The 27,263-nt window shown below is 43.3% G+C and overlaps 2 protein-coding genes across 2 annotated transcripts; one reads left to right on the top strand and one right to left on the bottom strand.

Moving 5' to 3' along the window:
* Window positions 1-5,466: 5,466 nt before the first annotated feature.
* Window positions 5,467-7,137, bottom strand: LOC139436031 (general transcription factor II-I repeat domain-containing protein 2B-like). The gene has a single exon (XM_071207176.1). The coding sequence runs from the start codon at window positions 7,135-7,137 to the stop codon at window positions 5,467-5,469; it is 1,671 nt and encodes a 556-aa protein (XP_071063277.1).
* Window positions 7,138-10,458: 3,321 nt separating this feature from the next.
* On the top strand, window positions 10,459-11,918 carry LOC139436030 (putative nuclease HARBI1). Its single transcript, XM_071207175.1, has 2 exons — window positions 10,459-10,473; window positions 10,863-11,918. Exons 1-2 carry the CDS (start codon window positions 10,459-10,461, stop codon window positions 11,916-11,918), a joined length of 1,071 nt encoding a protein of 356 aa, XP_071063276.1.
* Window positions 11,919-27,263: the final 15,345 nt, after the last annotated feature.

The raw sequence follows: 27,263 nt of genomic DNA, 5'->3' as shown, positions 1-27,263 counted from the left end.
CACACCGCTAATATTGGGTATTTTATTGGGTTCGGGATTCCTATGGATGACTGCCTAGGAGAGAGCGCAGAGAAGCGTGTAAGACTGCGACTCTGCCTCCTGGTCTCAACTCCAGTTTGTCATGGATTACGTCCACAAAGCCCTGAAATGTTTGCCGAAATGAGATCTGCACCTTTCAAAGTAGGGTGAATGCCGTCTCTCTTAATCAGACCAGGTTTTCCCCAGAAGGCTGTCCAATTATTTACGAAGCCCACATTGTTTGCTGGGCACCACCAAGACAACCAGCGCTGAAATGATGACATGCGGCTATACATGTCATCATTGATCAGATTGGGGAGGGGACCAGAGAAGATTACGGTGTCCGACATTGTTTTAGCATAACTACACACCGACTCCACATTAAGTTTTGTGCATTCTGATTGGCGTAAACGAACATCATTACCACCGACGTGAATAACAATCCTACTGTATTTACGTTTATCTTTAGCCAGCAGTTTAAGATGCGCCTCAACGTCGCCCGCTCTGGCCCCCGGAATGCATGTGACTGTGGAGGCTTCGGTCTCTAAATTCACGTCTCTCATAATAGAGCTACCAATAACCAGAGTTGGCTTCTCAGCGGGTGTCTCGCTGAGTGGGGAATATCTGTTAGATACGTGAACGGGTTGGTGGGGACCTGCGGGTTTCGCGTTATGCCCCTTCTGAACAGTCACCCAGCCTCCCTGCTGCTCGGGAGTTGCCGGGGGACGGCTAAGAGGAGCTACATTTTGCCGGTCCGCACATGCTAACATGGGCTTTACTTTAGCTGAGTTACTTTCTAAGATGCGGAGCCGGGCTTCTATGGCTATGATTCCCGCCTCCAACCTAACAACTATACTACATTTAACACATGTATCCTTACCAGTAAGGGAGGCCGGGAAGTAACCAAACATGAGACAGGAAGAGCAGGAAATAGCACCAGAAGGTATAATCTTAAAGTTACAACCGGCCCTTTGAGTGCAATCATATTTCCAATGTGGCCCGCAATGAAATTGAGTTTGACACCCCTGCTCTAGTCTATGGTCTCACACTGTAAACTCATTAGGTTAAAATGATATAACGGCTTATGCGATATCTCATTAGTTCACACAATCTCCCAATTAGGAAACCAAACATTGGAAAAACATGCTTAAACCAGTAATCCCACTGGAATGCTGGGATTAAACCAGGGAGAAATTATTTCTCTTAATGATTCTGTAACAAGGTCAGGAGAAATAATTGTGGAGAAAAAATTGTTGTGTCTGTGTGTATGTTTTCAACAAGAACACTTAGATATTTTTGTCATATAACTGTCAGGATTCTCATGTTTTGTCACGTTTGTAGTTTTGTATGTCTGGTTATGGGTATTTTCCTCCTTGTATATTGTCTGGTCCTTTTCCCTGTGTTTTTCCTCCCGTCGTTAGTTCCCTGGTGTGTCTAGTTGTCTGATTGTTTTCACCTGTCACTCCTTGTGTGTCTCCTGTGCTCATCAGTGTTGGCCCCACCCCTGATTGTTCCCACCTGTGTCTAGTTACCCTGTGTTTAAATTCCACTGTCTCCCAGTGTTCAATGTCGGTTCGTCTTGTGATTTGGCTTGTCCTCGGTGAGTGTTCTGTTCTGCCTGTATATATATATATAGCCTTGAAATAAAGGAATTATTTTCACTTTAATCTGCATTTGGGTCCTACCTGCTTCCTTCGCTCCACCGTAACATTACGAACCGACCAAAGATGGACCCAGTGGATTCAGCTTTTTTGATGCCACAGGCGGCTGCTAAGAGAAGGAGGCGCAAAGCCAAGCTCGCAGCCATGCCTCAATGCTCCAGTACCGGCCCACGCAGCTTTGCGTCCATACTGGATTACCTGGCTTACACAGCCAGGGTCCAGGCTTCCGCTCCGGACCTTACAGCCAGGTTTCCGGCCCCAGCTGCCACAGTCCCCTCTCCAGTTTCCTCTGGAGTCCCCTCTGGAGTCCCCTCTGGAGTCCCCTCTGGAGTCCCCTCTCCAGTCCCCTCCTCTAGTCCCTGCTCTAGTCCCTGCTCTAGTCCCTCCTCTAGGTCCCCTCGCGAGTCCCCTCTCGAGTTCCCATCTCTAGTCCCTCCTCTAGTCACTTCTCGAGTTACCTCCTCTAGTCCCTCCTTTAGTCCCTCCTTTAGTCCCTCTTCTCGTCCCTCTTCTCGTCCCTCCTCTAGTTCCCCTCGCGAGTCCCCTCTCGACTTCCCTTCTCTAGTCCCTTCTCTAGTCCCTCCTCTAGTTCCCCTCTCGAGTCTCCTCTCGAGTCTCCTCTCGAGTCCCCTCTCGAGTTCCCCCTTAGTTCCCCTCTCGAGTCTCCTCTCGAGTCTCCTATCGAGTCCCCTCTCGAGTTCCCCCTTGGTTCCCCTCTCGAGTCTCCTCTCGAGTCTCCTCTCGGGTCCCTACTCCGGGTCCTGTCCCGTTGGGGGCTCCGTCGACTACTCCTCTGCCGGAGGTCCTGCCAATCGTATGTCTGTCCCGTTGGAGGCCCCGCCGACTACTCTCCTGCCGGGGGTCCTGCCAACCCTTTGTCCTGTCCTGTTGGAGGTCCCGCCGTCCACTCCCCTGCCGGGGGGCCTGCCAGCTCCTTCTCCTTTCTCGTTGGAGGTCCCGCCGTCCACTCCCCTGCCGGGGGTCCCACCAACCCCAGGTCCGGTCTCGTTGGAGGTCCCGCCGTCCACTCCCCTGCCGGGGGTCCCGCCAACCCCAGGTCCGGTCTCGTTGGATGTCCCGCCGTCTACTCCCCTGCCGGGGGTCCTGCCAACCCTATGTCCTGTCCCGTTGGAGGTCCCGCAGACTACTCTTCTGCCGGGGGTCCTGCCAACCCTGTGTCCTGTGTCGTTGGAGGTCCCGCCGTCTACTCCCCTGCCGGGGGTCCTGCCAACCCTATATCCCGTGCCGTTGGAGGTTCTACCGGGGGCCCTGCCAGCCCCATGTCCATCACCTGTCTCGCCGGGGTTCCTGCCAACTCCTGGTCCACTTCCGTGGGGGATCCTGCCGAAGCCTGTCCGACCGGCTCCGGTTTCTGTCCGGCCGACACCGGGTCCTGCCCGGTCTCCGGAGCTGTCCCATCAGCGCTTTCCTGCCCGGCCTCCGGTTCCTGCCCGGCCTCCGGAGCTGTCCGGTCTCCGCCCTCGAGCCCGGCCCTCTGAGAGCCGGAGTCTTCACCCTCAATCCTGGTCCCCTGAGAGCCACGGCCTTCACCCTCGATCCCTGGCCCCTGAGAGTCACGGCCTTCGCCCTCGAGCCCGGCCCCCTGACTTTCCCGGCCGCGGTGGCCTTCGCCCCTCCATAACCCCCACCTTGGACTCTGTCTTGCCCCCGGGCCGTCCGCCCGAGTCCACCTTCTCGGCTTCTACCTTACCCCCGGGCCGTCCGCCCGAGACCCGTTCCTGGTCCTCTGTCTTGCCCCCGGGCCGTCCGCCCGAGACCCCTTCCTGGTCCTCTGCCGTGCCCCTGGGCGGTCAGTTCAGTCCCGTCCTCCAGACCCCCTCCACCCACCCTGGTGGCCCTAGTTTTGCGTCCCTCCTCCGGACCCCCTCCACCCACCCTGCTTGAGGTTTTGGACTTTTGTGGGGGTTTTTTTTAGGGACGTCTGGAATCCGTCCCTTGAGGGGGGGGTTCTGTCAGGATTCTCATGTTTTGTCACGTTTGTAGTTTTGTATGTCTGGTTATGGGTATTTTCCTCCTTGTATATTGTCTGGTCCTTTTCCCTGTGTTTTTCCTCCCGTCGTTAGTTCCCTGGTGTGTCTAGTTGTCTGATTGTTTTCACCTGTCACTCCTTGTGTGTCTCCTGTGCTCATCAGTGTTGGCCCCACCCCTGATTGTTCCCACCTGTGTCTAGTTACCCTGTGTTTAAATTCCACTGTCTCCCAGTGTTCAATGTCGGTTCGTCTTGTGATTTGGCTTGTCCTCGGTGAGTGTTCTGTTCTGCCTGTGTGTGTATATGTATATATATATATATATATATATAGCCTTGAAATAAAGGAATTATTTTCACTTTAATCTGCATTTGGGTCCTACCTGCTTCCTTCGCTCCACCGTAACAATAACAGACATTTCCTATTTTGTTGTCATGTCCGTCTCTTGACTTTATCCCAATTTTCAGATTATTCTCAAATGACTGCAAACGCGCCCTTCTATATTGTTATGCTAGCCATTTTGTGTGGTCGAGGACATCGGAGTCTACTAAAGGGAAACCAGGTGTACTTTTCTACACTCCAAAAATGTTTTCCACCATCCAGTACAGAGGTTTATAATGAGAAGAACTGTGCCAGTATCAGACATAATGATGGAGTGGAGCAACGAGCAATGAAGCCAACTTTCAACAGTTGGGCGATTTATGGGATGGAGCAAGGGAAGTAGATTTGGAGTGTTTTGAACTGAGAAGCATGGGAGAAGGAAACGAAAATAACTTGATTAATTCATACAGTAAAAATAAAACTACAAGGTTGGGATGAAGATTCTGTGTTTGAGAGAATTGGCTGGAAGTGGAGCTTTGTCAGTTAGGCACACTGTAGCAAGATTGGAGGAGTGGGAAGTGATGGAAGGTAAACTGACAATGAAAAACGAGTTAGAAATTGAAAAGGTCTCTTAAAATCTTGATTTGGGGGGATAATTACCTAGTAGTACATTTTCAGATTGGTAAAAAAACAATAGTTGGAATGAGTTAGCACTTTACAACTTCGTATTCCCTCGTCTTGAAGTCAGTATCGGTTTGAAGGTGTTTAAAGATGTCTGGAAAAAGGTTCTTTTTCAGATTTTGTTCGACGACATAAAAAACTTCAGTTGCTTACAATTGGCTAAAGACACTACTAAACGTCATCACGCCAACACAAGTCTTCCTTTAGCTCAGAGACGTGCACACATAGACTCTAGGTCAGGGGTGGGCAATTATTTTTTCCATAGGGCCACATGAGAAACTGAAAATATTGTGGAGGGCTGGGCCAAAAGGCTGAACTCAATTCTGCATAATATTAATTGTATTTCTTTATAAAAAGCAGTAAATAGCATTGTTTTGACAAGCTGGTAAGAGTATATGTTATAGTTAAGCAATGAAAAAGTGAGGTTGCTTTACAAAAAAATTTCATTTATTAAATCGAATTTCCCAAAACAATGGTAAACAAAATGAACGTTGTTCACCATTTGTGACTCATATTAGTAAACATTTTCAGTCACATTCACTCAAACACATTTTGAGTTTCAATTACTGTTGGAAAGAGGTTCTTAGCATTTTAAAGACATCACAATATTGTCTTTGTACTCCAAATATTAAACAAGATATATCATATTGAACTGTCACTAAACATCACTGAACTGTGATTTTGAGAAAAAAGACTTCCAAAGAAAGTGTCCCAGTTCACTGCTAGTTGGTGCCTTTAAATGCCAACATTTGTAGTCTAACCACCTCATTTGGTGTTTTTAAGTTCTCTTTTCTTGTTCAGTGAGAGAAATCTAGTCTCTGCTGGGCTTTAACGAGTGCATCGATGTCAGGTTGAATGTCTGAGGTGGAGATGCGAAGCACAGCTGTCAGATGATCATCAGTGAGGGAGGATCTATACCTGGATTTTTGAAACTTCATAATTGAAAATGTTTGTTCACATATGTAGGTAGAGCCAAAGAGAACCAACATCTTCTGAGCATGTCTCCTCATGTTTGGAAAGTTCTCCTCCTTGAGAGAAGAGTAGAAATCCAGCAGAGATGCTGACTTAAAGTGCTCTGCCAGTACTGCATCAGACTGCAGGTCGATGAGTTCCAGCTGAACATCACTGGGTGCATTATCCACACTGCAGGTAAAGGGAGAGGAAACCAGCTGCATTTCATCCTCGATTTTTCTGAGATCTTTAAATCGCCTTGAAAATTCACCATGCAATGCTCCCAACATGGATGAGTACCTGCGGAGGTGGTCAGCTGATGGTGTGACTTCTTTCAGAGTTTGCATGTGAGTGAGAGTGTTGCTCTCCAGTTGGCTTGAAAGAAACTGCATCTTTGTCATGAAAGCCTTCACCAGGCTGTGCATTTCATGAACAAAAAGGCCCTTGCCTTGCAGTTTGGTGTTCAGTTCATTCATCAGTGCAGTCACATCAACAGCAAATGCAAAATCTGCAATCCAGTCCTCATCTGACAGCTCTGAGCCTTTCTTCTCACAAAACTCTTGAATCTCTGCTTTCAGGTCCCAAACTCTTTTCAGCACTTTGCCCAGGCTGAGCCATCTGATAGCTGTGTGGTAGCCGATGTCACGATGCTCAGTCTCATGCTCCTCCAAAAGTGCGACAAACTGTCTGTGATTCAATGCCCGTGCTCTGATGAAGTTTACTATTTTAGGAACAACATCAATAACATGGTCAATTTTTAGCACAGACTTGCACAACACATGTTGGTGTATAATACAATGCAAACATACCAGTTTCTGATCCGCGTCGATTTCAGTCACTTTATCTTGCATACGTTTCAAAAGTCCGACATTTTTTCCGGTAAGATTTGGACAACCGTCCGTTGTGACACCTGCCAGTCTGTCCCATGTCAGTCCCAGCGTGTCCATGCACTCGTTTACCTCCGTGAACAGATCGCTCCCTGTCGTCGTCCCTTTCATCGACCGCATTGCTGCCAGCTCCTCCGTAATCTTGAAGTCCGGTGTTATCCCGCGGACGAATACGAGTAACTGGGCTGTGTCGCGGACATCACAGCTCTCGTCCAAAGCCAAGGAGAAAAAGGCGAAACTTGCCACTTCATGTTGCAGCTGAAGCTCCAGATTCCCCGCAATTTCCTCGATCCTTCTAGTCACGGTTTGCCTGGACAGCGGGACTTGCTCAAATGCGGCTTTTTTTTTAGGGCATATTAGTGCTGCAGAGTCCACCAAGCACTCTTTGACAAACTCCCCCTCCGAGAACAGCTTACTGTTTTTAGCGATTTTGTGGGATATCACAAAGCTGGTCTTGGTTGCTGCATCCCTGGATGTGTGAAGCTTGGTAAAAAAGCCTTGCTGCTTTTGCAGCTTAGCTAGCAAAGCTTCCGATGTCCGCGCCCTTTCAGCGTCAGTCAAGTTTTTATATTTCTCCGCGTGTTTCGTCTCGTAATGCCGACTCACATTGTAGTCCTTAAAAACGGCCATCTGCTCCCCGCAAACTAAACACACGGCTTTACCTCCGACTTCAGTAAATACATTTCCAACACGGGCCGGTCAGAATCATCCCGCGGGCCGTATGTGGCCCGCGGGCCGTACAATGCCCAGGTCTGACTCTAGGTAGTGCTTGAGCACCTGCCCGTTTTGCCCTCTGAACAGCAATGTGCCCTTTTGAAAGTTCGTTTTTTACAGTTTTTTATTTTATTTTTTTACAGTGTACTGTATGTGGCTCATGGTAACATCGATCAATTCTGGATTAAAAGCTTCTAATATATACAGCAATGCCCCAAATGCGCGTTGTAATTTTGTCAGACATCCCCACATGTGCCCCGCGGCACTCCCGTCAATAGTATGAAGCTGCAGCGTCGGAGACAGCAGTTACAGAACCGCACACACAGGTCCCGCGTCACGACCGCACACACAGGTCCCGCGTCACGTGACGGAGCACGTGACAGGGTCCCGCGTGACGGCGCCACGTGACGGAGCACGTGACGGTGACGGAGCACGTGACGGTCAACGCACATTCACATGAATGTTTATATATATATTCTGTTAATTTAGTTGAGAATTTCAAAAATATAGTCTTTTATATGTATATTAAACAACACTGTTAATTTAGTTTTTGGTATGTTTATAATTCTCGTTTATTCAAAAGAAAACAACACTGTTAAACACTGTTCCTTCTACAGTATCATAATTCTCGTTTCATTATTATTATTAATAAATCAAAGGTGTCTTCGAAGAGGTGCTAGATTACTGAAAAACAACTGTTAGTGTGTTCATGCACCAGCCTGCAAAAGATAAACAAGCAGTTTGACCGAGAGGCATTTCAGTTCAGAATACATTTTTATTTATTTTTATTGCGGGGTCTGCTGTTTCTTCACTGGGGGTGAGGCGGGGTCTGCTGTTCCCTCTCGAGGGAGATAACCTGTCGTGGCACTCTGAATATTGGCTGAAGGGTTCCCTCCAGCAAGCTTCTGGCCTCCAGAGTCCAGAAGGCAAACCTTTGGCCATGCCTTTGAAACAATAAGAACAAGACGTCATCTAAAGTATTGCATAGGGAAAGGCTAAGGCATTGGTGCACAATTGATATGCATTAATAATCTCAACAATAACTGACTAAAACACCTCATGCAATATTACAAAACATGTCAAAATGATGAGACTGTCTGATAAACGGTAAACAGGCAGTCAGCACAGTAAAGATTATTTACAATGAATTCAAATTGTAATACAATGACTATTAAAGAAGCATTTACACTGAAGACAGAACTTAGGCTACTGCTGATTTAATGTAGTGGACATATTGACATGCTTTTGTCATCCGTTGAAGTTTAATTAATTAGCTGACTATAATTAATCATTAGGGTTGGGAAGTTTACTTTTTTTAAATGTAGTAGGTTACAGATGAGTAATTACCCTGTTAAAAATGTAATAAGTAATGTAACTTGACTATGTAACTATTTGTATTGAAATTCTAATGTTAATTATGGTTATTTTATGTTTTTTGTGAGTCACTTTGGATAAAAGCCTCTGTAAAATAACATAACCATAACATACAGTTTCATTAAACAAATAAACAAAATGGTTAACAGTTGGTTTTGCAGCGAGTCATCATAGGCTAACAGATTACATTTAGCACTTGTTGCTTGTATGGCTGTTCAATACAACAGAATTAGGGATGTCCCGATCACCTTTTTTTGCTCCCGATCCGATTCCGATCATTTGATTTTGACAATCTGCCGATACCGATTTTTATGCAATGCATTAAGAGAAAAAAAAGGTAACAGATAACGGCTGGTCATCCAACGCGATGAATTCAGCTATCTGGTCTTGGCTGTTATTGTGTTGGCCTTTTCACTGTTCTGGGGCAGTTTCTCTTTCCTTTTAAAAGTCTCTGAAAGTGTTGGTTGTTTCAGTGCCGTTACCTGAGTGGCCGCTGTGTACTCGCCGTGTTGTTGTTGGTGTTTTTTTCTCAGGTAGCGTATTAGATTGGTCGTATTGAACGTCGCTCTGTTCTTTCCACCACGCGGAACCTCTGCCTTGCAAACATTGCATCTGGCTGTTACACTGCCTTCGCTTTCAATTTTATAATACTTCCAAACTCCTGACATTTTCAATGTCCCGACTCCCGAGTCACCAGCTGAACGTAGCCTCTCGTTAGCTTACTGCTACTATTAGACACTACGCCCACTCTGTTGCCAGATTTCAGAGAAATAAGCAACCAGGTCTATGAAAACAAGCCCAAAGAAAGCAACACCTACATGATGTTGTGTAATTTTAAACCAAAGTTTAAACTAAGTCCTCAGGATGACTTTAAGACGTGAACATGGTCATTTTTGTTTTGTAACATTACATTTAAAAAAAAAAAAAAATCCCGATCCCCGATTTTTTGAAAATCACGTGATCGGCTCCGATCCCCAATCACGTGATCGGATCGGGACATCTCTAAACAGAATAGTTATTAACTTTAAAAAAAAAACCATGATTCACATTACTCACACTCTTACTGTAATTAGTGATTAAATTACTCAACTATGACACCTAGTTGGGCTTGCCAAAATCACGCTAGTTTCATTAAACAAATGATCAAATATGCTAACGAAGCTAATGCTTTTGGTAATGCTTTTGCTGAAAGCTATAGCTAACGAATAGTTGTTTTTAGAGACTTTAATACGGTTAGAAGCTATCATAAGCAAACAGATTTTTGTTTGTATTGCCTTAACACTATCATAGTTAATGTTAGCTAATCACACTTCATTTCAAGACACCGGAATTGTTATTAATGTTAAACAAATAAAACTGTAAAAGCACTTCACATTACTCACATTCTCTGCGTTGACGTTCACATTCATGTGAACGTGCTCCGTCACGTGCCGCCGTGACGCGGGACCTGTGTGTGCGGTTCTACAAGTGCGGTCCTGTAACTGCTGTCTCCGACGCTGCAGCTTCATGCTACTCACTCCCTTACATGCCCTGGCTGCAGCCCCTCCCTTCCCTGCTCTCAACGTGAACGCGCAGCGCGCAGAGTCAGTCAGGCCCACTCCCTCGACCCTCCCCCTCCGTGACGGAGTGAACTCCGTCTGTAGGCACACTCACAGCTGAATGAAGTTCCCTCCATTAAGGGTTAAGGGTATAAATACAGCGGCAAGCTTTGGGACGGCCTCCCCTCTCTCCGCAGGAAACGGAAACGGACGTCATGGTGTCCATCTGTCGGCTGCATTGACCTGCGTTGCTATCCGTCGCCTGTTAGCGGGTGCAATGGCAAGATCCAACAGAAGGCGCAGAAGGTTGAGGCGCATTTTAGCGATGTGCCAGTGGCAGGTAAACATTTCAATATTGCTAATACAACAATTATCTTCACTTTATTTCTTATATAGTAGCCTATGAACTTTGTATGTGTAATACAAATAGATATTTAGATATATTGTGATATACATTCATTTAGTCTTTACTTATAAGCTATACGTGTATATCTGTATAGTGTCTGTAGAATTCCAACACAGAGAAATGTTGTCAGTAGTTTATAGAATAAAAAAGGAAAGGTTAATTTGACTTGCTCTCAGAATTGTTTACAGAGCTGTGTGTGTGTGTGTGTGTGTGTGTGTGTGTGTGTGTGTGTGTGTGTGTGTGTGTGTGTGTGTGTGTGTGTGTGTGTGTGTGTTGGAGTATAGTTATTGAACAATACTGTGTCCTGTGTTTGTCTTTTACAGGGGGGCAAAGGTCTTTACATGCCGCTCAATGCTACTGCCCCAATTCTCACCGTGTATGCCAACCCTGAAGCCTGTCTAAAGAAGGACTTTAGAGTTAAGCGATCTAGTGTGGTGTATTTAGTGCAGATGCTTTCCTCCCCAAAGGACCACGGATGGGGACAAGACATCGAGGTGCTTGTTCTCCTCTACAGCTTGGCCCATGGACTATCGCTCTCTGTGGTGGGTTCAGCATTCGGGATTCCCAAATCGACGGTCCACAGGATCATCAAACACGTCACCGGGAAGATAAAGGCCAACCTGAAGACCCTCATTTCCCTGCCAACCGCAGATGAGCTGCCAGAGATTGCAGATGGCTTCTGTCAGCTTGCAAAGAGTCCTGCATTTCACCGTGCTGCTGGTGCGATTGATGGATGCCATATTCGCATCAAACCTCCAGGAAACGAGTACCACAAGGAGTACATCAACTACAAGCTGTTTCCTTCCATCCAGATGCAGGCCATCTGTGACTCAACTGGGAGATTCCTGGATGTCTTCATCGGCTATCCAGGCTCCGTTCATGATGCCAGAGTACTGCGAAACAGCCCCATCTTCTGCCAGGCACTGTTTCCCCCAGCTGGTTGGTTCCTCCTTGGGGACGGTGGTTATCCCTGCCTGGAAAAACCAGTGGGATTACTCACACCCTACAAGGTCCCTCGCGGCCAGGTGCAGGCCAGATTCAACAGGCATCATGCCAGGGCTCGGTCTGTGGTGGAAAGAGCATTTGGAAGGATGAAGGCTCGCTGGAGGGCCACCCTTTTCAAAGCACTGGAGGTCAGTCCAAGCTTTGCCCCTGACATCATTGCATGTTGTGCATTTCTGCACAATCTGTGCATAGACATGAACGATGTCCTTGAGGATGCTGAAGCCTTCCCCCCTGAAGATGGGGACCAGAGTCCTCCCCCTGCCGCAGCATGTGGACAGGAAAGTCCTGGACACCACCTAAGGAACAGGATTGCTGCACAACTCTCTGCTCCTGTCCAAATGGCACCACACCTGAGAGAGCACGATTACATCTAATGAACTTTGTTTTTTTGTTTTTTTTTGGCAAAACGTGGTTGTCTGTTAACTTGTGTTTTTGAAATGATGTGCACACATACCTGATTTAATTTTGTTTGTTTTAGTGAGCTCCACTTCTCACTTTAGAGAAAAGAGGTGAAATAAAATAAACCTGTGCACCGTTGATTTCAAACTTGGTTTTCTGCATAATCCCAAATTGGAGACAAATGTCCTAACCTCTTTGATCATTCAATCACGAGCACAGAGCAAAGGTTCAGAAAATGAACACAGGTCTTCTAATACAATCACTTTTGTTTTTGAGTGAAACTCTGCAAATGGTTTGACATGAGCAATTAAGACCGTAAACGGCATGTATATTTTAATGCCTTATACCTATGAAGCGCACACACATATCTTTATTTAAGATGCTGATATTCAGGGTTAATCTTCAGACTTTGGAAAAAACACTTTAGTTCCGTGCACACCATTACTTTGTGCACAACTTTTCCTTCTACATTATGAAACCCACACAGAACAATGTAGCCATCTAACAATCAAGCAAACGCAATGTCACCTTCATCACCCGTCTACCTGTATTTACTATATCCCATACAATATTGAAGACATGAAGGACAGTACGTTAAATTAGGTTTATTGTCTTCCAAATAAATAATACAAGCGAACAAAAACAAGTCTTTAAAGTAACATCAATAATCAACATAGAAATGGCCAATGGTGGGGGGGGGGAAATAAATCACATTTTGTCGACCATTTTTTCGAACAGGGTTAGAAATGTATCCGAGTGCTGCATTATTTGTCTGTGGCGTTCGTCCTCTTTTTCTGCCTCGCGTTCTAGGCACTCACTCCCATAGCACCTTTTCTTTTTTTGGGGGGGGGCTGCTGGGTGGTTCCAGCCTCAGACAGTGATGAGGGTGGTGAGGGGTCTGGATCATCAGCCACATTTGGGGGGGGGGAAGGAAGAGGAGCAGGAAGCAGCCTCCGGATCAAAGAGGATTGTGGGGTTTGCCAAGGCTGAGGCAACAAGGACAGGAGGACTAATTGAAGGCCTTGCACCTATGGCCTCATCCATGGCCATGAAGAAGGGCCATGTGGCAGGGGTTTCTTCCCCCTGATCATTCCCTGTTCCAGTCCTTGGCCTTTTAAGTTCCAATTGCAAACAAATGCATGTTAGAAATCTTTGTTCAGCTTTTTCAAAAACAAACATGTTTTACAATAACAATACACCATTTACCTTGTATTTCTTTTTTAGGTTCTCCCATTTCTTGGAGGCCTGTTTGTGAGACACATGTTGCCCAAGGTCCAGTTCCTTAATGATTGACCTGTTATCATAGAATATTTAAACAATATATATTGGTGTTGAGGCAATGACCCACAGTGCACATTCATTACTTTCATTGCACAAAATATGAATTGAGTGCATAACTCACTCCCATGCTTCTTTGGCAGCATTGCGTTTTTTGCAGAACAGGTCATCCTTTTACATTCTTAAAGCAATAAGTGCCTTGGTTTTTACCACAGTCCCTGAAATTACAAATCACACTTAAGTTTAAACCGATTTCGTAAGTGAATGGATACATGAATTGACACATGTGTTGTTAGTTTGATTCCGATTTAGATTTGTACATCTTCAAAATAAAAATCTAATGTAATCTTGGCAAATCAAATTAACACGTGTAGATTTATAAATACATGTTCACAAAGGCATGTATTAGTTAAGGCAACGTATTATTTATCGTTTAAAAAAATAACCACATGGAACTCACATTTGTATGACGTTGTTCCCTCCATGCCCGAAAAACGGTTGCACACCTGTGGAGTGAGATTATCAAGCCTGCATCCATGCAAACTCGCTGTCGGAGGCTTTTATAACCCACTACGCCTCCGCCCTGATTGCTTTGGACCAGCCCTCAATGTGGCGGACCCTCCGCGTGAACGCGCAAACGGAGGGGTAAGGTGTAGGGGTAGGGTGTAGGGGGCGGTTTGGGAATGGGCCTCAGTCACAGGCCACGGCGGGTGTGTGGTGCAGCAGCACGCAGCAACACGATTAAAAGTGCCCTAGTGACGACCAAGTAAGTAACCACCAGGTAACAAATACAACGAGTGTATTGTTTAGTCCCCTAAATCAGATGCCAAACTAAACTATAACTTCACTTCTTTTCTTGCATCCATCCATTTAGTCTCGTTGTGCACTTTTGAAAATAGCAGATCTACGGTCACAATGCGTCATTATGCTAGGGCTGAAGTGATTAAATGTATGTTTTGTAATAATCTTAATCAAAATATACATAGTAACTAACTAAAGTTTTCAAATAATTGTAGTGGAGTAAAAGTAGAATATTTGCATCTGAGATGTAGTGGAGCAGAAGTAAATGTATTGAAAACGGGAAATACTCAAGTAAAGTAAAAATGCCTCAAAAAGTACAATATAAGTAGTAGTAACCTTATAGGTTTACATTAATGCTGCTGTTAAATGTTTCTCTGAGATTAACCCTTAATTATCATGCACAGCAGAGCAGTACATTGATTTAGCTCATTTGCATTTACCACTTGTAGAATAATGCCAAGAAGAGACAGGATAAGAAAAGAAAAACAAAGAGAGCTCCAGCAAGCAGCCCGGGGAAGCAGCTCTCTGCTCTCCTGGGTAAAGCAGCCTGAGCCTACCAGCAAAGAAGATGAGGATGCAGATGTTCCTGATGAACCCTTACGGCCCGTCCACACAGCGGCGTGCGTTGACGCTTCACCATTCACTTTGAATTGGGTGACGTCACTTTTAGCCGAAATGCATCGTGGGAAGCGACGCGGAGCGTAGCTGGCGTGGCTCGCTGCAAAAGTTGAGCAATGTTCAACTGTTGACGCCTCGGCAGAGGCGTCAGCCAATCGGATCATATGCCAGTACAAGCTCTAGCCAATCAAACCGCTGCTTGTGTGTCAGGGGCGGGAGATTCATGTGATTGGTTGTTGGTCGAGTTTCAGACACGCCCGCCGGGCAAGCGTCAGCGCACGCCGCTGTGTGGACGGGCCGTTACCCATCATCAATGATTAAGATGAAGAAGAAAGGTCAGAGTCAATACCAGAGTCATGTTAAGGGACAAACTGTCTGTCTAGAGCCCTTTCATGCTCAGATTTGAACTGTGATAATAATAGTAGTAATAATAATAATAAATAATAATATAATTTTATTGAGAGGCCCACAATTTATTTTAACCACACTAAGTGCTTTGGTGATACTAAATCAGACATGAAGCTACTTGCCAAATGACAAAAAAACAACAACTAGTGGTAGGGTGTTGAATGTTGGCCATGACAGTTAAAGTCTGGTGAGTCTTAATGTTGTCATGCATTGCATTGCCTTACCCAAATAATTGAAATAAACATCATATTCTATATTGTTTCTATTCTAGGCAGCTACAGCAGGCTCAGGGAAGCAGCCTCCTGCTGTCCTGCAATAGTCCATCTAAGATGAGGGAGACAAATCCATAGAAAATATCTCTGAGTCAGACACAGATGAAGCAGAAATGTCAGAGTCCAGAGCAGCACCATGTTCAGAAACAGTGCTCTCTGATGATGACCAAAATGAGGGAGAGATGGAAGGAGTAACCAAAAACCGAAAAGAAACTAACAAAATCCGCCATTATCCGGCAAATTTGCGCACACAATTTTGGCGCACGCACGCTTCGCACGCGGGCGACCGCCAGACCGCCACGACGACTCAGAAGGTGCCCTTTTTTTTTCTCTTGAGCACCTGCCCCTATAAATGTCTGTGCACGCCACTGCTTTAGCTTAGCAGTGGTGATGCACAGGCATGCTACCGTGATGTTGTTTGTTTATAACCTAAAGTCAGCTGTTTACCTCTGGCGATCGTACATACATAAAAAAAATCATAAAGTGGTGTTAATATGAGGAGAACATATTTCATAAACATGTGTTTGCCACAGAGCTTATTTTCTGCAATTTTCGAAATCCAATTGTAAAATCCCATTGCTACTTGTCAAGTGAGCCCTTGCGATAACTTCAGGATTGGCCTACAAAAATACGTCATCACTGCACCACTCTATTCTTTTCTGGATTTTAGGGGTTTCAGCAGTTTAAAGAAGCTTTAAGGCTCTCTAGAAAATAAGGAAATTATAGCAAAGTGTGGAATGTTTGGGATGAATTTATTATTTTATTTAGTAAGTGGACATTTTGTTGAAATCCAACAGGTGGCGACAATGTAACATTTGGACGGCAGCCTCCATTAAAACCAAAGAGTAAAGAGGGAAAAAAGGTGCAGTGAATCAAAGTTCAAGCTTCTGCCACTGCCATATCAGTAAAAGGAGAACAAAGTGATTAGGACTTATTCATGGTGGACATTTGTTACAGTAGGGTAAGCACAGGTGCAATACAATTAATGATTGCTGGATTCCCTTTAGCTGCTTTGAACTGGCTGTCACTCTCACACTTGGGTAGAACTGAGCCGTCATTAGTGATATTAGTACCACCTGCCCTTTGGAGGACCTTTTCCTGCAGCACTCTTCTTTCAACATGTATCCATTAGCACTGACCCATTTGCATGTTGAGCAGCTCAAGGTCACCATATCATCACGGTTACTCTTGGATTTACACACACATTCTATAATGAGGCACGCAGGGTGCGAGCAGCATTTGTTTCAGTGTTGATTTCTCATTGTCCTCTCAGTGGTTAAACTGACCTGCCGACCTTCAAGGTGTGAGTCACTCGGTGGGCATGTGTGCGGACATTTTATTTGACTGGATAATATAGGTTAACCCTCCGGTATCACTGTGGACGTTTTTGTCCATATGGGTAATTTTTCACTTTTCATTTTGCAATAACTTTGGTTGTGTTGGTGCAAATGGCGTGGTTTTTTGTAACAAGGCTATTTTCTCGATCTATTTTGGAATTTCAATTTTTCAAATCGGTCTTTAATTCACTGTGTAACAAATCGACTACGCAAATTAGTCATTCGAGACAAAAATGTCCACTGCAAAATGCTTTGATAAAAACATTATATTAAAAGGTTTTTTTCACAACTTTTTTGGGTCAATCTTCAAAGCAACTTCCGCCCTAATAGATGTAATCATTTTCAGGATTTTAACCCTTTAAATGCCATTTGAATACATGTAACCGCTGTTTTGATGAATGAGTTAAGAGGAAAAAAGTGTTTTATCTTCGTGCTGACTCCTTTCAAGCACAGTTCAGATCCACACCAGATTCTCCTTCTCAGGGTGTTTCTGTTTCAGAGGATGAGTCCTGCAGCTGAAGTTACGGGCTGCATGAGACCTCTTGTCCCACAGAGAAGCTCCTCTTCGTCTTACTCCTTGTTGCGTATCACAGGAATGAAATGACCAGCCAGCCAAACTACACATATTTGATGCTTTGGCTCTGCAGCCAGGTGTTTTTATTTACTTCAAGGAGTGAATGTATCGCTGTGTACGTCTGTTTGCTAAAGAGACATTATCAAAGGACCTCCAAACAATTCAAAACATCGAGGTCAAGCTGGGTCAAGATCATACATCTGTTTACCCCTAAGACACATGAAACAGCTCAAATGAAAAACAAAACACCATGAGAGCACACTTACTCCTGTCTCATTCTCACACACAATCACTCACACACATACAAGGTATAAGGAGGTTTAATATGTAAGAGTGTGTATGAGTTTGGGAATGAGGGAGTGAGAGAAAAAGAGAGAGAGAGAAAGAAAGATATGAGGCGAAAACTGCGACTTACTGTAAACCAAATCTACTGTATATTGTTGTCTCTGTACACACACTGTACATCCAGACACACACACATTTCTCAGCTGATACCACTCTTCCACATCCATACCAACACACCTACATCATATTAGTTGCATACATGTATTCCAATGGCTCTCAGGGCCCCATTATACAACAGGCAAAGCAACCAAGAAATGACAAGCATGTAATTCAATGGTAAAATGTCACATCTGGTGATTTACAGTGAAAAGGACAAATTGAACTATTTTCCTCCAATATAAAACCCTGACATTACAAAATGCATGATTTTATACCGGTATGGCGGAGTGATCAAAAGATGTGGTTATAATGGGAGTGGATGGGACATTTTTGTCCGCGAGTGGCTAATGTGTGAGTTTTTTGTTTAACCCTGTCGGCGGACGCGCCGTAATTAATCATATATTTTCGATTATAAGGAGTTAATATGATTCAGATATTTGCAGAATCGCTGGAAGAGTAGTTTTCCAGCGGTATCTCCTGTGAGACTGTAACCAGGGCACAGCAGCCAATATGGCCGCTCAAAGCAGCTTGACTTTACACTGTGTGGGATTGGTGGATTGGTGTGTCCGTCAAGGAAATCTCGGCCGGCAGCCATCATGGTCTGAAATGACCAATGGACATCGAGAAATCACTAAGGACCTACCCACCAAGTAAAAAAAACATAAACCACGTGTCTCCCATCAGTTTACGTCTGTGAGGACAGAGAGAGAGACAGAGAAAATGGCTAAAAAAAATGTTACAGTTGCCGACTTCGCTAGAGATTGTTTTCGCTAGCAGCAGTGAAGATAGAGCCTCAGAACCTGAAGTCTTCGACTCTTCTGAAGAAGAAGAATACAACAAGGATCCATTTGGACATGGGTAAGTGTAAATATTACAGTAATAGTGTACTGGCAATGTGTGGGGAATACCGCGAAAATGAACAATAGGTTTATTGATATTTATTTTTTATCGAGAGTCATGAACTTTTTATTGGGACAAAATAGACTCTCCATTAGCAAACGTTTACTCTGTGTTAACGTTATTTTGGTGTGTAAAAGTGAGATTACATGTGTAGATGATTAAATTAATCAATTATTCGTCCCACAACGGAGACATTTACAGTGACATGTTTGCCATCGATTATTTTATCATACTGTTCTGTACAGATGAAACTTTGTCATAGATTTATTTATATGTATGCTTGTTATTATTTTACCATCCTGTACAGACTTTGTAATCAGATGTAGCCTATGTATATGTGTGTCTGTGATTTTATACTGAATGCAAAGTAACTGGAAATACCTGTGTGTGTGTGTGTGTGTGTGTGTGTGTGTGTGTGTGTGTGTGTGTGTGTGTGTGTGTGTGTGTGTGTGTGTGTGTGTGTGTGAGAGTGAGAGAGAGAGAGAGAGAGAGAGAGAGAGAGAGAGACTCCTTCTCCAACCTCCCAAACTTTCTTTGTATGTGTGCATTGTTATTTGTGCTTGAGCAACATTTTACTTGAACTTTATTTCAATGAAATTAGTTGTAATTATTGTCCTACATTTTAATTTGTTTTACAGAGATGTTTCACAGCTGTATGGGCCTAGTGGCCCACAGGCGGCGTTTATCCAGCAGCCAGAACATCCATCTGTGCCGGCCCCCAGGTCAAGATCTACTGTGGCTCAAGGGCCTTCACCAGAGCCATCACCACCAAGGACCAGCAGACCAGCATCGCTACAGCAGCCTCCACCTCCATCTGCGGCTGCCACCAGGTCAAGATACACCTCAGCACAAAGGCTCCACCACAGCCATCACCTTCAACCCAGCCAGCAAGGAGGTCTCGTGGAGGTCTCGTATAGCACTTGTATCCCCCACCTACACAGCAGCCCATGCACCATCACCCCCACCTACACAGCAGCCAGACCCACTGTCTTGGAAGACAGACAAAGACCTTGACACTGTCTTGACATTTATAATGAATAGTTGGTTGAAAGTTCACTATTGTAAATAGATACATTTTCCAGTTTCTTATATTTATATAAATAGTTGGTTGAAAAAAAAGGTTGAATGCTCAATTTGTATTTGTACACATCACATGAACCTTGGTATGTAATATGAAGTCATTATTCAGTCCTAATGTATCTCAGTCCCTGCTGTGGTGAAAGTAGAGTGATAAACACCTGTTTTACTCAAAATTCGAATTTCATTTGTTTCATTTTAGACATGAATAACACATTTATATACAGTGTAATTCAAATATTTCACTGCTTTTGTGATCCTAAGACTTTGGTAACCAAATATAAAACACCAAAACAATTCGATCACATGTGTAAATTTGTGTTTTCACAAGAGTTTTGAAGATTTTCCGAAAATCGGATGTCAGATTTTAAGCTTTTGAGCTACTTATCTCATCACAGAGTGCTCTAAGATGAGTAATTTGCATATATAGCAATACCAGAGATTGTCCTGAACATTTTGATATGTAACACATGGGGTGCCATGGTAGAATAAATACATTGAAAAAGGTGATTTAAGAAAACATCGAGAAAATACCCTTAGACTCCAGAGGGTTAATCTGATTCTGTGCCAAAACTAATAATCCACCAAAATTAATGTTGTTGCTAACCTTTGACATATCCAAGACTGTGATAAAAAAAAGCCGACCCCCCCAACATTAATTATATGGAAAATAACTGCCTTTTTGTGCATGTTTTTCATAGAAAACGCAAATTCATGTTTTCAAACTGGCAGTTAAAGGGTTAAAATCCTGAACATAAGTTAACATTTTGCATTTTTGATCAGGACTGAAGTTGATTGAAAGATTTAACCCCAAAACGTTTTAAAAAATATTAATCTGTTGTCATTTTAGAGCAGTTTTTGGAAGTGGACATTTTTGTCCCGAATGACTAATGTGTGACTTTTTTGTTTAATCTGATTTTGTGCAAAAACTAATAATCAACCAAAATCAATGTTGTTGCTAATCTTTGACATATCCAAGACTGTGATAAAAAAAAGCTGACCCCCCCCAACATTTATTATATGGAAAATAACTGCCTTTTTGTGCATGTTTTTCATAGAAAACGCAAATTCATGTTTTCAAACTGGCAGTTCAAGGGTTGAAATCCTGAACATAAGTTAACATTTGGTATTTTTGATCAGGACTGACGTTGATTGAAAGATTTAACCCCAAACATTTTTTAAAAATATTAATCTGTAGTCATTTTAGAGCAGTTTTTGGAAGTGGACATTTTTGTCCCGAATGACTGTGACAATGTGACACAAATTGTCACACTGTGACAATTTTTTTGCCAATTTTTGACATATCCAAGACTGTTATAACAAAAAAAAATTAAAGGGTTAAAATCCTGAAAATTATTACATGTTTGGGTTTTCAGGGTTCAGGGGGGTATACTACGAAGTCGGGACCAGGTTAGGTTGCAGGCTAAGAGCTCAACTCAGTGAAAGCACTGCCTGCTGACCAATCAGAGCTCAGTGTGCGGAGTTTAAAGCGATCAAGTCATATTACAGGAGAAAGGAAATACAGAAAAGCTGCCGTTGCAGGAAAGACAGCCGGCAAAAATCACCGACTGTGTGAACGTGAACATTAATAGAATATCACCTCCCATCTTCAGAGCAATCTGACTATTATAACATTAGCGTTAAGAAAGCTTACTTACATATCGGCCACAACATAAGTAACCGGATCAGAGTAACATTAAGTACAGTCCGGGGCATATCACTTCATAATGTATCATATATTTTCTTATCTGAGTCAGCTGAGCTGTATCTGGCCGTGCAACACTCACAGTGTCACATACTATGCAGAAGTATTATTTTAAGCAACACATTAAGTTGATGAAACACTCGAGTGAAATGTAATTAAAGTCGGATCCACTCATGTCTTAGACGGGGCAGTGATATCATAAACCTGTTAATGTACGCATTAAAGCACTTTTTCTTTTACCAGCTGTATTCACCTTGCAGGTGCAGCTATGTGGCTTTTATCCTGGATAAAGTGTTTGAGTCATGGATGTTTAAAGTTTAACTTATTCATATTTCTCTAATATTATAGTTCACTTTTCATTCAGGAAGTATGACGCTGCGCTGTCAGTATGCTTCTCCATGTTTGTGATTGATCGAATGCTCCAAATACCACCCCTTTCATGTGAACGCGCACCTAACTAGATAGGACACGGCTGGCTTGAGCGATCCACTTGATAACCCGCGTCGTAGTACCGTTTAGCGAGAGCGCGTATGTTTTGGATTAGGCCAACCGGCTAACTCAAACATATCCAGGTTAGGTTGAACCAGCTTCGTAGTACAGACCCCAGGTGTTTTGTTTGATTTTAAATAAACAAAGTCTTGGCTTTCAGAATATTAAACTTGTTTCGGCAAATTCAGCTTGTAAAGGAATAATTACAAGCGGAGAACGAAGTAACTTAACGTCACAGCAGGCATAACAACAGCCGGTGTTTCTTGTGAGTGTTTCCCTGGGAAACAAACACAATATACACAAACGCAAAAATACACACACACACACACTCGCGAGCTTCCCCCAGGCCAGTAATACAAACGAAAATATGTTTCCTCCGTACTACTTTGGTCATTTATTAGCCGCTAATAATCATCAGATCGATGGATTCCAGAGAAGAGGACACTTTTAACTTTGAAGAACTCAGTGACATGGAGTATAAAAGGCGGCCTCGCCTCCTGACTGTCATCCTACACACCCTCTTCAGCGAGCGGCATAGGACAGACAGGGCCCCGAGTAGAGGGCTCTGCCTGTGCTTATACACCTAGGGTTACAATACGTAACCCCTCGTTATATCTCACATAGGCTCGGCCCTCTACTGTACTCTATAGAGTGGCGAAGTCCCTCCCCTTCCGGGGGACCTCCATGGGACCTTATTTCGGAAAAATTATGTATTGAAGTCAATGGAGTGAGAAAGATTATCTTTCGATCCCGTTTGAATTGTGCAACGAATTACACACATGATGTTTGTCAATTAAAAAGATAATTTTGCAAGTAAAAAAAATAAAAATGTGTCGTAAAACTGTGAAGCAACACATTGTTTTGTGTGAAATGCTCAATGAATTACAACTCTGGTCTTGCATACGTCACCAACACCAAGATGGCCGTCACGTTAGCACATTTCACCTCTTTCTTTCAAAATGAAGCAAAAAGTATTAAAAGAGGTAAAAATCACTACAAGTCTGGCCATGTTGAGAACTATACATCCACAAAAGGGGACCGGCTTTACAAGGTTTCGGTGAGTAACACTAGTGTAATGTGTAACGTTAATGTCAGCTAGCTAAATTCACTTACGTAACTCTGGGATTTGTAGTTTTTCATAGTCATATTTCGACAGTTTTAAGACAAACTGTGACTTTTTTGACATGGAAATTATTTTTTAAGATTGACAAACATCATATGTGTAATTCATTTTTTTCAGAAATAAGGTCCCATGGGGCGGAAGTAGATGGGCGTGACTTCGCCACTCTATGGGTACAGTGGGCGGAGCCCTGATGCATAAACGCCCAGTCGTCCAACAACATCGACCCATCACACTGCACCGCAACTCCTTCTCCTCCAGTTGTGACCGTGGAGAAGTCGGGGCCGCAGCTTACTTGGCTGGCAGAGCACACTCAGACACGCTTACCTCGTGAAGAGTGTGCATGAAAAATAGTGAAATTAGTCTTCCAGCCCTGCATGGGGCTCACTGCGCACCATGTTCCCTGGGTCCCTAAGGAGAATGGGAAAAACACAAGTGCATTACGCCTCACCAGTCCTGTGTTGCCGCAGCAAGGGTTAGGTTAGGGTTAACCTAACCCTAAGCAACCATTGACTCCACGAGGACACACGGTGATAGCTGTTTATAACTCTAGCTTCCAACATGGCGGACACACCCCATAATACAACGTGGCTAACTTCGGTCCGCAAGCCCCGGGACGGCGGGGGAAATAGGTGAAAATGTGACAAAGCAGCGTTATAAAGTTAATAGCTTAGAGAAATAAAGCTTACAATAGTCCAAGGGCGCCGGAAGCAGGGGGACCATTGGCCCCCCCGCTTTACAGCCCTGCCCCACATTTTCGCAGCAGCGGATGCTGCGGAACACTGTACACATCCCGTTTCAATAATTGCCCTCTACTCTAAAGTTACATCTAAAAAGAACGCGATCTGATCTAGCTGTGTATATTTTGTTCTTTTTGATTGTTATATTCAATCTCATTAGCTACAGGCATTTTTTAAGCTTGTAAAGGGAAGATGACAGCTGAGGCTACGGTGAAATTGTTTGAGTAAAGATACAACCGGTAACTGCTGATTAAATACACAGGGATGGTGTAGATCAGGCATCCTCAAAGTCCGGACTCTGAGCAAATTATACTTTTCATATGTATTATCTGTGTTATCTTTGTTATCTGCGAGACGTCGCTACAAAGACAACGATGTCCGAGTGCAAGTGAATACAGCACAAGACGCACGTCTTGTAACCCCTCCCCCGGCCCTGCTGCGAGCGTGGAAATATGATTGCCGGCGATTTCATTTGAACAGGACGGCGCAAAACGAGAAGCATTCGGACCCAAGTAGGAAGTACTGAAGGAATGAGGTATTTGCGGTCTACAATGACAGAGAAGAGACTGTCAGGTTTGGCTGTACTCAGCAAAACGCACTAAAGCTTTGGATCTTACTAATTTTGTGAAGCGTTTTGCTGAACAAAATGGTAATCGCCGGATGAGTGTACAAAACTGTTAAGATGTAAATATATTTTTTTATATGTGGGGGTCTGCCCCCGAATAATCCTTCTGCATACAGTATGTGACACTGTGAGTGTTGCACGGCCTGACGAACCTCAGTGGACACTAGGTAATTGACTTATCGTTAGGGTTGGGTATCGTTTGAATTTCCACGATTCCGATTCCGATTCTACTTTTCGATTCCGGTTCTTAACGGTTCTCGATTCCGATTCTTTGAGGGGCAGGGTAAAAAAATGATACATGCTTCTTCCACCAAAAAAATTACATTTATTCGAGAAACTTTTACACAGGTTAGTTTAAAGTAATATTCACATTAATCAGTCTGTTTATATTCACTGCTATGTAACTTTAACCTGAGAACCACTGAAGCTACAACAGTGCAACAGTCCAACTTTTAAAAACAGTTCTTGTTGAGAAAAACAAGCATATCTGCCTCTCAGGAAGAAATGTTTGAACATTTTGAAGTAAAATGCTTCAATCTGGTGCACACGCAGAATTACTAGAGACTAGATCTTGGGGGTATAACTCTAAACACCCATATGAAAAAGATCGGTTTACATTTTAATAATTAAATAACAAATAGCCTACATGTAACGCATTTTATTTTTGTTGTTCATTCATATCTTATTTTACTATTTTATTTATGCATATTTTTTTATCTCTCCAGTTTAAAACGATATGTCTGGTTTACTGTCCTATAGTATAGGCCTACATTGGAATGATTTCAAACCTGTTTTATCCCAATAATTATAAAGGAGTGCCTTGGAAATATGTGTTTACATAAATTGTGACCAAAACGTTTGAGACCCACTGAGATAACTTAGACTAAAGTGAACTATCTAAACACTCAGAGTCCTTTACCTCACTGGGCTGAAGTTATCAGCCTCTCAGTCTGACTGGAGAGGACTCTCCCTCCACATCATTGTAGAAACATCTTCTTCTTCCGTGAGAGCAGCTAGCACCAGATGCTAATAACAACAGCGCCCTCCCTTTCTCCCTCGCTCACTCGCACTTTGGCTGTGAGCTGCGGTTGCCAGATAAGCCAACATCCCCCATTTTCATCACTTGCAGCGCCCATCGTACAGGGCAAATGAAAAGTGTAACCGGGATGAGAAGGGTGTTACATTTACTTAATTATGAATGTTGTTACATCAAGGCCAACAATTAGGATGAGCACCAACGGTCAAACGGTTTTCTCCCAGAGCTGTCAGCGCAGCGCCTCCACAGATCTGGCGCCCTCGGCGAACATTTATAATGCCAGTGCGACGGGCCGGCCCTGGTCTCAGGTTACACTGTAGGAAATGTAGATACAACGCTACATTGTCCGCCCCGCTGCAGTCATACAGTAGGCTACGGAGAGCGGCGAGAAACATTTCCTCAGGAATCGAAAAGCGGAACCGAAATTCACATTTCTAAATGATGCCGTTGGAATCGAAATGTTGGAACCGGTTCCGAACCGGAACCGGTTCTCGGTACCCAACCCTACTTATCGTACGATAAATAAAAATGGACTCTATAACTTTTCTGAGCTCGATAAATTGCCGTTTACATAAGGATGTGACCAGCATTTTAGCGAGGAGTGCTGTGGCTGCCAGGCACGCTGTGGCTGCCAGGCGCGCTGTGGCTGCCAGGCGCGCACGCTGTGAGGGGCGGGGCTATCGAAAGCCCAAAGTGCCACTATCCGCCCATTTAAAACACCCGTTTTTTGACGCGTAAAAAACGGGCGTTTTGTAATATGATAATGAGCCCCACCTTCTGTTTTGCATTGCCAGTACATTTAAAGTGTGTGCAACCAATCAGTGAAGAGTTAAGCCAGACTAAAGCAATCTGTTGATGAAAAGTTCCTGTAACCTACCCCATTGTGAGATTTAGATAGATAGATATAAAGAATAATCACAATAATGAAATCTAAATTAAACATTTACTGTAAATAATATACATATCTACAGTCACAATTTCATTATTGTTATTCATACTTTCTGTTATGTAGTTTATTCATGTCCCAAAACAATCTATGTAATGCAACTTGCTGTACGTACTGCCAAACCTACTATTGGGGAATCTGATGTATGTTGTAATGTTTGTGCCGGAGCCGCTTCATCCAAAACAGTACTCCGGTTAGAGAGATGACACCTGACGGGAAATACAGTCTCAATTGGTACACACTGTGAATATGAATGGGAAAAATGAGTGTAATAAATGCTTTTTAGACAATAAGAAATATAAAGTTAACTCAACTAGTTGCTCAGTATTTTTGTATTGTCAATACTATTACTGCATAACTAATATCTCACATCTGAAGGTTTAAAGAAAAGGCACCTTAAAATAAAGATTGGTCTTTCAATACATTAGCTGGGTCATTATACAGAAAAGGTGGAATCTGGGTGATACAAATGTTCTGAAATGCATTCCTTCTTTCATATCTAAAACCTGTTAAATAGCAATAACTAACCTCTTAACTTGATGAATCACAACAAGTACAGCTTAAAGTATTTTTATTATTTGTATACATGTCATTAAAGAATGTGTGTGCCGTTCCAGTGTCATTGGTGTTACCTATAATGTAAACAACATTACATATATAATAATGTATATATAATAATTAAACAAAATGTTTGATACTAACTCTAAAATAACAAATAAGGATTACATCACCAATCAACCAACAAAATATTACTAGAAAGTAAAAAAACATGCATTTATACTGAAAAACATGAAGTCACACCAGTGACGCAATATAACACCAATGACACAACAAGACAACAATTCATGTTTTAAACCATTTCTCAAGTAAAAATGCCATGTAACTTAGTAAGCATTTAGAATATTAAAACATTTGAATACAAAGATTAGAACAGGTTGTCAATAGCCGCT

Source organism: Pseudochaenichthys georgianus, chromosome 22, assembly GCF_902827115.2.
Source record: "Pseudochaenichthys georgianus chromosome 22, fPseGeo1.2, whole genome shotgun sequence".
Lineage (NCBI taxonomy): Eukaryota > Metazoa > Chordata > Actinopteri > Perciformes > Channichthyidae > Pseudochaenichthys > Pseudochaenichthys georgianus.
This window is presented reverse-complemented; position numbering and strand designations above follow the sequence as displayed.